General features: G+C 39.6%; 1 protein-coding gene across 2 annotated transcripts in view; it reads left to right on the top strand.

The window, feature by feature from the left end:
* The window catches only part of prex1 (phosphatidylinositol-3,4,5-trisphosphate-dependent Rac exchange factor 1), a 209,860-nt gene that overhangs the window by 98,675 nt on the left and 96,296 nt on the right, over window positions 1–14,889 (top strand). For both annotated transcript variants that reach the window (XM_063041400.1, XM_063041401.1), the window contains exons 10-11: window positions 9,593–9,743; window positions 11,213–11,313. In XM_063041400.1, the coding sequence (XP_062897470.1) occupies window positions 9,593–9,743; window positions 11,213–11,313 (252 nt within the window). The remainder of the gene's footprint in view (window positions 1–9,592; window positions 9,744–11,212; window positions 11,314–14,889) is intronic.

Raw genomic sequence — 14,889 nt, forward strand, 5'->3', positions numbered from 1 at the left:
GAGAGCAAAAACATATTGAGGTAGTGTACGTGAGTCCATTGACTATTCAGAAATATGATTCTGGAGGGGAAGAATCTGTTCCTTAAGTATTGAGTATGTGTCTTCAGGCTCCTATATCTCCTTCGTGGTAGCAAAGAGAACAGGGCATGTCCTGGGTCATGGGGGTCCTTAATGAAGGATGCCACCTTATTGAGGGATCGTATTTTGAAGATGTCCTTTAGGATGGGGAGGCTCGTGCCAATGATGGAGCTGGCTGAAATTCTGGTTGAGGGGAAGTAATATGGCACATTGCAGGAAGGAGTGGTCAGGTGGAGTATCAAGTGGGAAAATCCACTTTGGAAGAAAAAAGAGCAAATGTTATGTAAATGTAGTGAGACTACAATTTAAAGGGATGTGGGGTCCTGGTCCTTGACAAACAAAAGCTTGGCAAAAATTAATTAGAATGACAAATGGTATATTGACCTAATGCAAAATTTTAAATAAGACCACAAAGCAGAGGAGTACAATTAGACCACTCAGCCTGTTGAGTATGCTGCACCATTCGATCATGGCTGATATATTATCCTCTCAACTCCATTCTCTTGCCATCTCCCCTTAACCTTTTGATGTCCTGACTAACCAAAAATCTATCAATCTCCCGACTAACCAATAACCTATCAATTTCCACTTTAAATATACTCAATGACGACCTCCCCAACCATCCGTGGCAATAACTTTCACAGTTTCACCACCCACTGGCTAAAGAAAACTCCTTCTCACCTATGTTCTGAATGGACGCCCCTCTATTCTGAAGCTGTTCATCTGGCTTTAGACTCACCCACTATAGGAAGCATTCTGTCCACATCCACTCTGTGTAGGCTTTTCAATATTTCATAGGATTCAGTAAGATCTTCCCTCATTCTTCTAAACTTCAGAGAGCACAGGCCCAGAGCCATTAAGCACGCCTCATTCCTTAACCCTTTCATTCCCAGAATAATTCTTGTGGACCTCCTTTGGACCTCTCCAATGCTAGCATGTTTTTTTTAGATAAGGGGCCCAACACTGCTGATGATGCTCGAAGTGAGTTTTGACCAAGGCCTCATAAAGCCTAGCATCACATCATTGCTCTTGTATTCTAGTCTTCTCACAATGAATGTTAACATTGCATTTGCCTTCCTTACACTGAGTCAAACTGCAAGTTAACCTTTAGGGAATCCTGCACAAGGACTCCTAAGTCCCTTTGCACCTCAGATTTTTGATTTTTCTCCCTGTTTAGAAAATAGTCTACGCCTTTTTTCCTTCTATCAAAGTGCATGACCATTCACTTCCCTGTATTCTATCTGCCACTTTTTTGTCCATTCTCCCAATCTGTCCAAGTCCTCCTGCAGCCTCCCTGCTTCCTCAGCACTACCTGCTGCTCCATCTAACTTTGCATCATCTGCAAACTTGACCACAAAGCCATTAATGCCATCATCCAAATCACTGACGTATAACATGAAAAGAAGTGGTCTCAATACCGACCACTGTGGAATACCACTTGTCATCAGCAGCCGATCAGAATAGGCCCCCATCATTCTGACTGTTTGCTTCCTGCCAATCAGCCAGTCTTCTATCCATGCTAGGCACTCTGGGCTTTCTTTTACCCTTTATATATCTGGAAACAGAAACTTTTGGTATCCTATTTGATGTTTTTGGCTAGCTAACTTCCATATTTCATCTTTTCTCTCCTTATGTTTTTTGTAATGAAACTTGTCAAGGTGTTGGCAAGAGTGCCCCTGAAGCATCTTGTCTAATTTTGGCCTTTGCTCTGAAGGAAAGCTGTGCTTACGTGGCAGGCAATGCAGAGAAGGTTCACTTTGTTAATTCCTGTGGTGAAGAGGTTGATTGTATGAAGAAAGATTGAGTTTCTTGAGTCAGGAATTCTTTGACTTGGCAACAGACCCTTTGGCCCACTGAGTCCATGCTAACCATTCATGATAATTGGGTCAATGCACAAATTCCATTTACACTAACCTCATTTCTTTTCCTTCCCATAATCCCAGAATTTCCTCCTAAAGTTTAAAACTCACCTACACACCGGGGCAATTTGCAGTGACTGATTACACTAAATCACACATCTTAGAATGTGGCAAGAAACCAGAGCACTGGGAGGAAACCCACACAATAGTTTATGGTGATGTTGTGATTTGTGTGGTTGTTAAATGAGCAGATTTCCTTTTGTTAGCTTAGTATATTAGATGTTTGAGTAAGGGATGTAAATTGTAATTGACCTTCCCAGGGTCTTCAACTTGATCAGATGAGGTATTACATAGCTGACCACCACATGAATTTTTGCCCACCATCATTGCATGAATTTACATTAGAATCAATCATTTTAAGTTGCATGGTAAATTGGATTGTATTTGGCTTGCCATGTGATATAATGGAGTTTGACTGTAATGATGACATTTGGAAAAGTAATTTGTTGTGCCAATTAAGTATCAGTCAAGAAATATTAATAGATAGTTATATAGTAAGGGGATAAGTCATGAGCAGTGACTGTGTGAGATTCAAGAGGCATGAACTTGAATGAGTGCATAGTCCCTGGCTAGTCAAGTAGTTGAAAGATATGCATCGCAATAAATGGCTTGCATCTGACTGTGAGCCTCTTCCAATTTAGCATCTTGTGGAATAAATTTGATCTCTTAATTTGCCTGAGAACCTATGTGTAGTATACAAGACTATAGAATGGAGAAAGCTACCTTTATCAAAAGTATGCAGCTCTGGGGAAATGCCTATAGTATTCAAAGATTTAAAAAACCTGATCCATTTGTTTTCTTTAGGTATTTTTTTTTCAAAAGTAGGATGAAAAAGCTAACCCAACAGATCTTAAAGGCATCCGTTAGTCTTGCGAGACCATGGATCTGCGCCTGGAAAGTCTTCACTCTCCAGGGCACAGGCCTGGGCAAGGCTGTATTGAAGACCAGCAGTTGCCCATGCTGCAAGTCTCCCCTCTCCACAACACTAATGTTGTCCAAGGGAAGGGCATTAGGACACATACAGCTTGGCACCAGTGTCGTCGCAGAGCAATGTGTGATTAAGTGCCTTGCTCAAGAACACAACACGTTGCCTCGGCTGGGGCTCGAACTCACAACCTTCAGATTGCTAGTCCAATGCCTTAACCAATTGGCCCAACAGATCATATCTGAGTATAAGGGCAAATAGGGGAAAAATTTACTCTCTTAAATAAGAATTTGGTTTGAATGAAGGGAGAGGTAGAAATTCATTTATGCCCTCCACCTCGACTGTCAAATTACAATATGGGATTTTTTAATAACCTGGCAGAATTAGCTAGACACACCATTGATTACCATTTACTGGAATAAACAATGAAAATTTATTTTTATATATGTTATTTTTACTTGGAATTATAATAACTTGGAAGTGGACCATGAAATTTCATCGCCATTGGCAACTATGACGGAAGAGCAAAATGGCAATGCAAGAAAACCTAACAAGAGACGTGCTGAAATTAATCAAGACATCATGTGTATGCCCTTCTCTAAAGAGAAATGCCCATTTGATGCCCATTCGACCTGTGTCCGGACATTTTATTTTTATATATATAAATATATATCAATCATTCCAGTATTGATAAAATGTGACAACATCTTTTCAAATTTGTCTAGTGAATGAGCAGTTGCTGTAATTAAATCAAGCTTCAATCCTTATGATTTTAATTGGACCATGGAGAATGAAATGCCCAAAATTCAAACTTGTGACCTTTGCTGCCATGACTGGGTCCGAGCTATTTCTAAGGCATGGATACAGAATCTTCCTTCTACTGTGGAACTCATTTGAAGGGGATGTTACAGGTTTATGGATTTTACAGAGTTAAGCATGGCATCATTGTAATGTGTTTTTCTTTCTGCAGACACACATCGCATTGATATTGAAACTTGAGTATTTCGCATTTATGGAAATGGTCACTAACTGCAGACTCAGAATTTATTTTGCATTGACTCAGAAGTTATTTTGCATAGCAGTCATAGCTTTTAGATTTCCAGTATATGAAGATTTTGTGGCTTTCATTTTTCCTGTCATCCCGTGCAAGGGGTGGTACAAAAGTGTAGTGGTTAGCATAATGCTACAATGCCTGCGAGCCAGGTTCTATTCTGCTGCTGTCTAAAAAGAATTGCTGTGACTGCATGGGTTTCCTCCAGGTGCTCCTGTTTCCTCCCACATTCCAGTGACATATGCATTAGCAGGTTTATTGGTCACATGGGTGTAATTAGGCAGCAGGGTCTTGTTGGGACAGAATGATCTGTTAGTGCTGTCTCTCCAAATTACAATAAAGTTGAATATTGCAGTAGGCCTTCATCCCCTGGCCTTTTTTTTTCATTTTGTGATTTCAATAGCTTTAGAGGCTGATTCATCAGTGACCTTCCCTCTATCATTAGGTCAGAAAAAGTTTGTGGATGATACATAGTGATTCTTTATCTTCGTAGCTCGTCAAGAAATGAAGTTGCTTGCGCTTGCATGAAGAATGACGTGGTAATACGTTGAAACTCAATTGGGTAACCCATGTAAATACCATGGCAACAATAGAAAGTCTAAGGCTGGGATCCTATTGTGGTGTACAATCACTTTCAAGTGAGCAGTAAATTAGTATTGTGTGACGACTGCCATATTAAGTAATTTAACATCAGCTTTCATTCGCAAGATTAATTTATTTTCTGGGATGCTCAAAATTTGAGCCACCATAGCTTAGTGGTTAGTGCAACTCTATTACAGCTTGGGGCATCTGAGTTTGGGGTTTGATTCCAGTGTCCTCTGTAAGCAAGTTTGTACATTCTTTCCCTTGTGCTTGTGGGTTTCCTCCGAGTGCTCCAGTTTCCTCCCATGGTCCCGAGACACTCCGGTTAGTAGGTTAGTTTGTCACTGTAAATTGCCCTGTGATTAGGCTAGGGTTAAATTGGTGGGTTTCTGGGCGGCATGTCTCAAAGGGAAAAATAAGTTTCCATGGTTATTATTGCCAGTTTTAGTTGGATTGTACTTGGATCCTGATCAAAAGAACTGCACACCTTGATATCTTGGACAGTTGAATTTCTTGCTCCATGTCAAAATTAACTGATCGCAAAAAGCTTACTCCACATTCTACTGAACATTTTCAACTTAAAGTTGACATTAATTTCAAGTTCCTGGACATCATTATTATGCAGGACCTCATATGGAAACATAGAAACATAGAAACATAGAAAATAGGTGCAGGAGTAGGCCATTCAGCCTTTCGAGCCTGCACTGCCATTTATTATGATCATGGCTGATCATCCAACTCAGAACCCCACCCCAGCCTTCCCTCCATACCCCCTGATCCCCGTAGCCACAAGGGCCATATCTAACTCCCTCAGGGCCATATCTAATCTTGGTAGAGGATGTACTTGTGCCCATTGGTAAAATACTACCTTCCCAAAAACATACTGGTGCGTAGAGAGCATCTTCACATCAGCCTTCAATGTCTGGTTCGGTATACCTTTCTCTCACAATAGAGGAAAGACAATAACAAACTGTTAGTTCAGTCAGAAAAAGTCACTGGCTGTAGTCTGCCTCACTGGGGACTTGTATGTGTCCAGGACAAAAAAGATGGCAGGAAAATCATTGCAGACACCATCACCCAGCAAACTACCTTCTCCATTAGCTGCCTTCTGGAAAGTGCTATAGGGAAATTAAAAGAAAAAAAAAATCATGCCATCTTAAAAGTTTCTTCCCTGAGGGTAGTTAATCTGATTAACCATTCTCGTTAGACCCCCCCCCCCAATTACTGCACTGCATTGGTAACACTTTACACCACTTTTTTATAATGCTGTTTACATTGTAAATACATGCTGGTGTTTATGCACATGTTATTCCATCTCCATACTTGCAGCATTATTTTTATGTAATTCTTTATTATTTTTAATTATTGAATGTAGTTTTCTTGTTGCATGCCAAGATAACAACACACCACAGCAAATTCCTAATGCGTGTCAATGTATATGACGAATAAAGATGATCCTTGAACTTCTTTTTGAGTAGCTCTTGTATTTTCTGATGTTTGATCCTTTACGTCATTTGAAATTAGAAGAAACCCTAGCTTCTTATTCATTGTGGGGCACAGTCATGAAGTGGAACTGCCTGGGCATGTTTGAAAAACCACATGCAAATTTAATCTTTGTGTCAAAGTTCAAAAGTTCAAAGTTATTATTGAAGTACCATAGACAACCCTGGGATTCATTTTCTCACGGGCATTCACAGTAAATACAAGGAACACAATAGGATCAATGAAAGACCACCCCAAAACCATGTGCAAAAGACAACAAACTGCAAACATGAAAAGAAAAAAGAAACAATAATAATAATAAATAAATAAAATCAAGAACATGATATGAAGAGTCCTTGAAAGTGAGTCCATTGGTTGTAGGGACAGTTCAGCGATGGGGTGAGTGAAATTGAGTGAAGTAATCATCTCTGGTTCAGAAGCCTGATTGCTGAGGGGTCATAACTGTTTCTGAACCTGGGGTGTGGCTCTGGAGGCTTTCATGCCACCTTCCTGATGGCAGTAGCGAGAAGAGAGCATGGATTGAATGGTGGGCATCATTGAAGATGGATACTACTTTCCTCTGATAGCTCTCTATCTGGATGTGCTCAGTAGTGGGGAGGGCTTTACCCGTGATGGACTGGGCCATATTCATTACGTTTCGTAGGCTCTTCCATTCAACGGCATTGGTGTTTCTATACGAGGCAGTGTTGCAGCCAGTCAGTATACCCTTCACCACACATGGAGCTGTGTTTAGCTTCACAGTCATGAACATGAAGTGAGTAGAGTAGGGGCTAAACACACAACTTGTGCTGATGGAGACTGTGGAAGAGATGCCTTTGCCAATCCAAACTGACTGAGGTTTGCAAGTGAGGAAATGGAGGATCTAATTGCACAAGGAGGTTTTGAGACTGAAGTCCTGAAGCCTATTGATTAGTTTTGAGGGGACGATGGTTTTGATTTCCAAGCTCTAGTCGATGAAGAGCTTCCCGGTGTGTGTGTCTTCGCTGTCCAGATGTTCCAGAGTTGAATGAAGAGGCAATGCAATGGCATGTGCTGTTGGCCTGTTGTGATGATAGGCAAGTTGGGGCAAATACGAGTCTCTCCTCAGGAGTTGATATGTTTTATCACCAGCCTCTAAAAGCACGTCATCACAGTGGATGCAAGCGCTGCTGGACAATAGTCATTGAGGCACGTTACCATGTTCTTCTTAGGCACTGGTATAATTGAAGCCGGCTTGATGCAAGTGGGTGCCTCAGACTGCCGAAGTGAGAGGTTAAGAATATTGGTGAACACTCCAGCCATTTGATGAGCACAGTCCTTTAGTAGTCGACCAGGTACCCTGTCTGGGTCAGACGCTTCTCGTGGGTTCACCCTTCTGAAGGATGCTGTCATGTCAGCCTTAGAGACTGAAGTCACAGGGTCATTGTGGGCTGTGGATGTTTGTGAATATTCCTCCATGTTTTAATAGTCAAAATGAGCTTTGAAATCATTGAGCTCATCTAGGAGTAAAACCTTTTTGTCACCTATGTCGCTTGGTTTCACTTTGTAGAAGGTGATAGCATTCGAAACCTGCCACAACTGTTGAGTATCCTTCTGTAGTTCAGTTTGATCTAGAATTGCCATTTCGCAAGGTGACAAGGTTTACCTGAGATTGTACTCGCACCTCTTGTGTTTTTCTTGGTAGCCAGACCTGAATGCCATTGATTTGGCTCCTAGCAGATTGCTTATCTCATGGTTCATTCACGGCTTCTGGTTGAGGAAGTCTCTGAATGATTTTGGGAGGATACAGTTGTCTACGACTGTTTTTATAAAATTTGTGATGAAGGTGCACAGACTTGAAGCAATCCCATAGCTGCTCCTCTGACTCCTATGACCACCTTTCTGTAATCCTCATCTCTGGAGCCTTGCTCTTTAGCCGCTGCTTGTATGCATTTAGGAGGAAGACAGCCCGGTGACTGGCTTTTCCAAAATGCAGTCCAGGGCATGGAACATAAGGCATTCCTATTGGTCGTAAAGTAGTGATTGAGTGTGTTGGGATCCCTGGTACTGCAGGTGCTTTGTTGATCATAATTGGGATGAAATTTCATCAAACAAGCCTGATTGAGGTGTTTGACAATGATTTGAAAGGTATCAGGGATTGCTGATGGTATCACTCAGTACTCAATGGCCTGCTTAACATTGGCCTTTGGTGATGTGTAAACTATTGTCCGGAACATGCAGGAGGACTCTCTTGGTAAATAGAATGGCCAGCAATTAATCATTAGATGTCCTAAGTTGGGGGTCGAGATTGTGACAGGACTGCTGTGAATGAGCGCCACAAAGAGTTTATCATGAAATGCAGATTCTCATCTTTTGCCTTCTTGGAATCAGTTGTTTGGTCCATCTTGTGTATCAAGAAACCCTCAGGTCTTATCAACATACCTGGCATGCCCAGAGTGAGCCATCTATCCATGAAACAGAGAATGCAGCAAATCCTCATTTTGCTCCGATACAGCAATCTTGTCCTTAGGTCCCCAATCTTGTTCTCCAGCGACTGTGCATTTGATAACAAGATGTTGCATAGAGGAAATTTCGTACCTTGGCATTTCAGTCAGGCTTGGAAGCGTCCCCTTCTCCATTGTGACAATAACAATGTGCTTTCCTCTGCTTAAAGGTGCTTTTGCTGAATGCTTAAATGTTAAGTCCACTGAGTCCTTCAGTAAGAATTGTGAAATCACTAGTTTGTTCAGACAGTTCAAAAGCCTATTACTTACAGGGAAATTACAGACTGCAGGCTCCAGTGAGAGCAGTTCAGAAGAAGTATATTTAGGAGTTTTGTAAAGCTGCCTGCAACAAGTCACTGTGGTTTGTCAGAGCCATCTTACAACTGTGCGTATAGTTAAATGTAGTAAAGTACAGTTTGTTATTTGTAGGAAAAACTTGAAAATGTTGAAGGATCTCCACCCTATATTTTGCTTGTGTTTTTTCACCTAACCCCTGTGAGACAATGCTCAGTGCCTTCACTGACAACCTAAAACAATACAGTAGAGGAACAGACCCTTCGGTCCACAATATTGTGCTGAGTCAATGACGTTAGTAATCAATGTCCAATAAGCTAATCATTCCTGCCTGGACTGTGTCCATAACATAACATTTCATGCACAATCACATACCACTCTGAGAACCTCTTGAACATCCTTGAAGTGTTAGCTCCACCACAAACCCAGCACCAAACATGCTCAACACATCTTTGAATTTGCCTCCTCTCTTTGAATGCATGCCCTTTGGTGTCAGATGTTTCAACCCCGGGATAAAGACTCTGCATTCTCTATCTATGCCTCATATCTTATAAATTTATCAGATCTCCCCTCAGCCCCCACCATTCCAGAGAAGATAGTCCAAGTTTGCCCAGATACTCACACATCATAGCACATGCCCTCTATTCATCAACAAAACAGCACCAGGCAGCTTTATTGATTCTGATAGCTGTGCTTTTAGTTTTAAGCAATGCATACAGTGGAATGCTTCCAAAAACATTTAACTTTTTTTTGCATGTCTCTCAACTTTGTTTCCTAGGTCTGAAACTGGGCATGGAGCGAGATGCATATGCCATGATCTCGGAGAAAGGAGAGAAACTCTACCACATGATGATGATGAACAAAAAAACAAATCTTATAAAGGACAGGAGGAGAAAGTTGTCTATAGTCCCTAAGTGCTTTCTTGGCAAGTAAGGCCTCATTAATTTTCATGCTCTATTCATGTAACTAGAATAGCTAAATACTGGATTTCCTGTCAACCTTAATATAATTCGCCAAATCAGATACACTTTCTGAGTCTAATTGCACAGACTTTACCTAATGCAAGTGTAATTAAACGATTTTTGTTTTAAATGGGTGCTGAATGAAATTAAAAAAAAAATTGAAATGAACTCAAATGTGAGATGAATATATTTTTATTAAATGCTATGCGCAGGGTTTGTGTGTTACCTTCACTTTTATTAATCCCACTGAGTTCCATTGTAAATTAGGATACTTGTACAATGGTTATAAACAGATGATATCATAAATTCGACTTGCTTTTGAATGCATGTGTTCTGCTGATTATGTTACTTTGTTTTTGTTATTTGCTTTCAAAAGTACATGTTGCATAGAGGGTATCTTGGCAATAGCTCTTGAATTCAATGTATGAATGATCCCTTGTAGTCACTGTAAATAACAAGTTATAGTTGCCTTTTGCTCAAGTCAAAAATACTCTTGGAATTTCATCAACAATGATCTAATTAGTTTGTTGGAACTTCCATTCAGATAATAATTTTTTATTTTATAAAATGTTCAAAGAATAAGTTAGCCCATATTACCCAAGCAAATTAATAGTTATGCAGCTGATATCCTTGCACATTGATTAATTTATAATCTCTTGCAAAAGAGTGATGAAAATGTAGATATGGGTTTCAATTCTTCACCTACACGAGAATGCAAGCTGCCCCTCCTTCCAAAAGTAATAGCAGTATGTTAAACAATCCAGCAAAGTCAAAATTGAACTTACTGTCTATGCCAAGTGCACGTAAGCACAGATGCAATGAAAACATGCGTACAGCCGTACCACAGGCACATAGTGTAAAATAAGCAGTATTCACAAGAAGGATTAAGATTAGAATAAAAAGTCAATTTTGTTAATAAATTCTTGTTGATTCCTGGCAGCTGGGTATATATGCATGATATTTGAGTAAATTAAAAACAAATTTCATTCTTGTTTTTGAAAAAGCTGTTGCCTGGCTTCTAATAAAATTCAATCTTGAAGTCTGGTTTGAGAATTAGGCACTTGTTGGAGCTTATGAACTGTGCCAAAGTAACTCTTGGATTTGTGTTCTTCAGATGACAAACAAGTACTAGGGAATGAGCATGCATCTTAATACAAACATCTTGCTTCATATGTTTATAACAGTTTGCCATTTAATTGAGGATATTTTCTTTTAAAGAACAATAAATTATCATTTGATGTTTTAATTGGTTGATAGATATTTGTTATGAGCTTGAGCTTTCTGAAGGTTTTTTTTCTGTGCTGGTTCTATTCAGATTAAGATTCAGACTAAATTTTTGCATTTTAAAAATCACAAACAATGCTAATTAGACCATTAATAGACACCGTTTTGTGGTGCATCCTGAATGAAATTTCTGTTTAATGTTCTGTTTGCAGTGAGTTTGTTTCCTGGCTGATGGAGATAGGGGAGATCAGTAAAGCTGAGGAAGGAGTGAATCTGGGTCAAGCTTTGCTTGAGAATGGCATTATTCATCATGGTGAGTATATTCAGGCAATCCCAGAACATACACCATAGAGGAAGTGGTTTCTTTCTTCCTTCTACGTCTGAGGCAGCTGTCAATATGATGAACCATGTAATCATGAATGAAATATATTTTCTGGCAACTGTCATAAACACTGCTGTACCTAAAGATGAAGCTTATTAACACCAGTTGTCAACTTCTCTTAATTTGTTATAGAATTCTTATAAATTATGTCCTGCATGATTTGCGAGTTAAAACTGTGATGAGGAGCTTCTTTAGCAAGAGGGTGGTAAATTTGTGGAATTTAATGGCACAGACAGCTTTGGAGGTAAAGTCATTGGGTATATTTAAAGTGGAGTTGATAGGTTCTTGATTGGTAAGGGTGTCAAAGGTTCAGGAAAGAAGACAGAATGGGGCTAAGAGGGATAATATATCAAGCATGATAGAATGGCAGAGGAGACGATGGGCTGAGTGGCCTAATTTTGCTGTTATGCCTTATGGTCTTATGACCATGCACTGTATTGCAGTAAGATAACTCTGGTCACAATGCATTGACTTGTCGAGTATCAATCTGGTGTTTGTGCCATGCAGAACACCATTTATTTCTCAGTGCAGTAAACAGCGACTTGCACGTTGTGCATATGGAATATTGAAATTATCCTTCCCCTCCCTCAGTGATCATCTTTATGTAATGCAGGATCACATGACAGGAGCACTTTGGCAATATGGTATCATTTTTAACTTGCCTACTAGAAAATTAACTTGTATAACTGCCCATCTATTTTACACTCTTCTTCCCACTTAATGTTATTTCCCATTGATTTGAAAAGCCATTTAAAAGCCAATGACTCTGAGATTTGAAACTGAATCTGATTGGTACATTGTACACGTGTAGCATTTTCTGAGTAGCAGCTGCATTTTTTGCAGGTAGTAATGTAAAGATTGAAAAATTAAACTAGGTTAGTCGAAGAGTATTGAGCTTTCTCACCTATGCTCATGATCAGTCGTCACATTTCTAACTTGTGAAATGTCAGCTTTATTTTAACCATTTAGCTTACAGTTTCATGGAGTGATATTGTCCAACAATTGCTAAAAACATGGTAGCCCTGTTAAAAGCAGTTCTCTGCTTTAAATTCTGAAGTGATGCGTGTTAAGTTTTGTTGGAGACTCATATTGGAAATGGGAAATGCGATTTTCAGGTTGAAATTGCTGATGAATTACTTGAAAGAGATTTTCAAAATTGCAGAAGAAATGGGAATTTGAACAACAGTTTTCACAAACTCAGGATATCCGGTAGTGCTTACCAAAAAGTGAGATATTTGTGCCAGATAGTCACTGTTAGACAAACAACTGTCAGTACATGCTGAGCAAACTCTCATAAATAGAAATGTAATCATTATTATGACCAGAAAGTCTCATTGAGAAATATTGCTTGAAGGTCATCAACAATAACAGCTCTAACAGATTCCTTTTTGGAAAGTTGTGTACAAATTCAGTTACAGAAGATCAGCACCCCACTGGAGTAAGCTGTCCTTAGTTTTGTACTGCTAGTGTTATTGGATCAGTTTTTGGATGACCTCTATATAAAAGCAATGATTAGTTCTGTCTCAAATGTTATCGATGTGATTACTATGAAAGAGCTGAATATTTTTTTTCAATTTGGAAGCCAGTTGTCTGATTTGTGCTAAAGTCCACAGTAGAAACATTATTTCTGGTGCTGATACATTCAGATCGCATGAACTGAAACTGGAGCTTGCTGAGTTGCTCCCACTTTCTTTCCTTGGGTTCTGGTGGTCTTGTTGGTTTGGGCTGTTCAGGTGCTCATCTGCCTCTGTCACCATTCGAAACAGTCCCCTCCAGATATTCACAACTTTTTAATGATTTTCTTTAGCTCCCCTGTCAAATGTCTCCTATATTCCAACCGATTTGACCTTTTTTTTTCAGCCATTGTTAATCTGTCTTCCCGTGCTCATGTATGAAATCACTGCCTTCTGAACCAAGTTTTAGTGATGTCTTCTTCTAAAACTGTAGCCTCGGTAATTATGTCCTTTTCAAATTAGTTTAAACTTTCATTCTCCATAAATGTCAAACTATGTAACAAAAAAATATTTCATTTGCATCTTCAATTGTGGAAAAGGGTCTGCTGAGATTGTGCCAGCTGAAATCCCACAGATGGATGGAACAGGTGACTGTTGATCCAGTTGAGATATTGGTTTGAACAGTAACTTTAATAATTTATTAAAGGAGCTGCTGGGACAAACTAAAAGCCTGAGCTTGGCAGTAAAAGTGAGCAATAGTGGAACCCACTCAAATGTATTGAATTTAGATTTAGTTCCAGAACCTATGATAAAATAAAAGAATTAAATCAACTGCAAACTAAACATTAATGTCAAGGTGAGCATTTGTGTCTAGATCTGAAATTCCCTTATAAGTGAGGTTGTGCATGCCTAAGAAAGGGATTACTTTAAATGCAGTGCTGTTGAGCTGTCTGTGTTGGGATTCCATTCATCTGACATTTGTCGAAAAGTCCTTTACATTCCTGACTTGTGGGTTCTGGCATGTTATAGGCTGTTGGGTACTTGCTTGTATGCTTGCTTGTGCAGTCATATTTAAGTGGCTTTCCAATGTTTTGGTCAGTCGAGACGATATTGCATACATTGGGAACTTGTTTCTGGAGGAACTAGATACTCTTTTGACGAGCTAGTCATTCTGTCATCTATGTTATAGGCCACTTAACCATCCATGCAAAAGCATGGTCCACATCTTACTGCATGTAGTCAGTGACTGCTTTTTTTCCCCCTGAGAATAAGACTTTGTGCATTCATCAGTGAGAATTTTCATTTCTGACCTTGGGAGCATGAAGCTTCAGAGTATCATGAGTAGTTCAATCAACTTCTCAAGCCAACTCCACCATTCAAGAAGATAATAGTTAATCGCATGAAGCTTCAGAGTATCATGAGTAGTTCAATCAACTTCTCAAGCCAACTCCACCATTCAAGAAGATAATAGTTAATCTTTTACACTAGTGGCAATTTTCTGTGTTGATACCAACTTTTGACTCAAGTGATATCAAAAAGTTATCAGATTTGCACTTTGGGTATGCTTGGGGGCTGAGCCTCTAACCTGCCTTGGGCAGATAACTTCCAAGGTTCACTCGCTTGTGGGTGAGCTTATTTTTCCCACCTTTGTCTGGCTCTTTCTAGCAGCGTTTTCAGAGTCTAAATACCTCAATCAGGGGAATATCCCTGCATCCACTCTGTAAAGCTGTTTAAAATTTTGAATGCCTCGAAAGTTCTACACTTATTTTTCGAAATTTGGGAGGATAGGTTTGTGTGTTCTCTCCTTGTATGACAAGCAGAAGTTAATCTACTGAACCTTCACTGTATGCATCAATAGGGAGGTAGATGTGATCTCCCCAGGCCCTATATAATTGGGGCTATATGTTTCTATTTCTGTATCTCAATACTCCTTAAACTTAAAGGCCAAGGTATTATTTGCCTTCCCAACTGCTTGCTATGTCAGTATATTAACTTTGAGTCATTTTGTGTACAATTCCACCAGGTCGTTCTGAACACAACACTTTTAACTCCA

The sequence above is a fragment of the Mobula hypostoma genome, chromosome 2, assembly GCF_963921235.1.
Source record: "Mobula hypostoma chromosome 2, sMobHyp1.1, whole genome shotgun sequence".
Lineage (NCBI taxonomy): Eukaryota > Metazoa > Chordata > Chondrichthyes > Myliobatiformes > Myliobatidae > Mobula > Mobula hypostoma.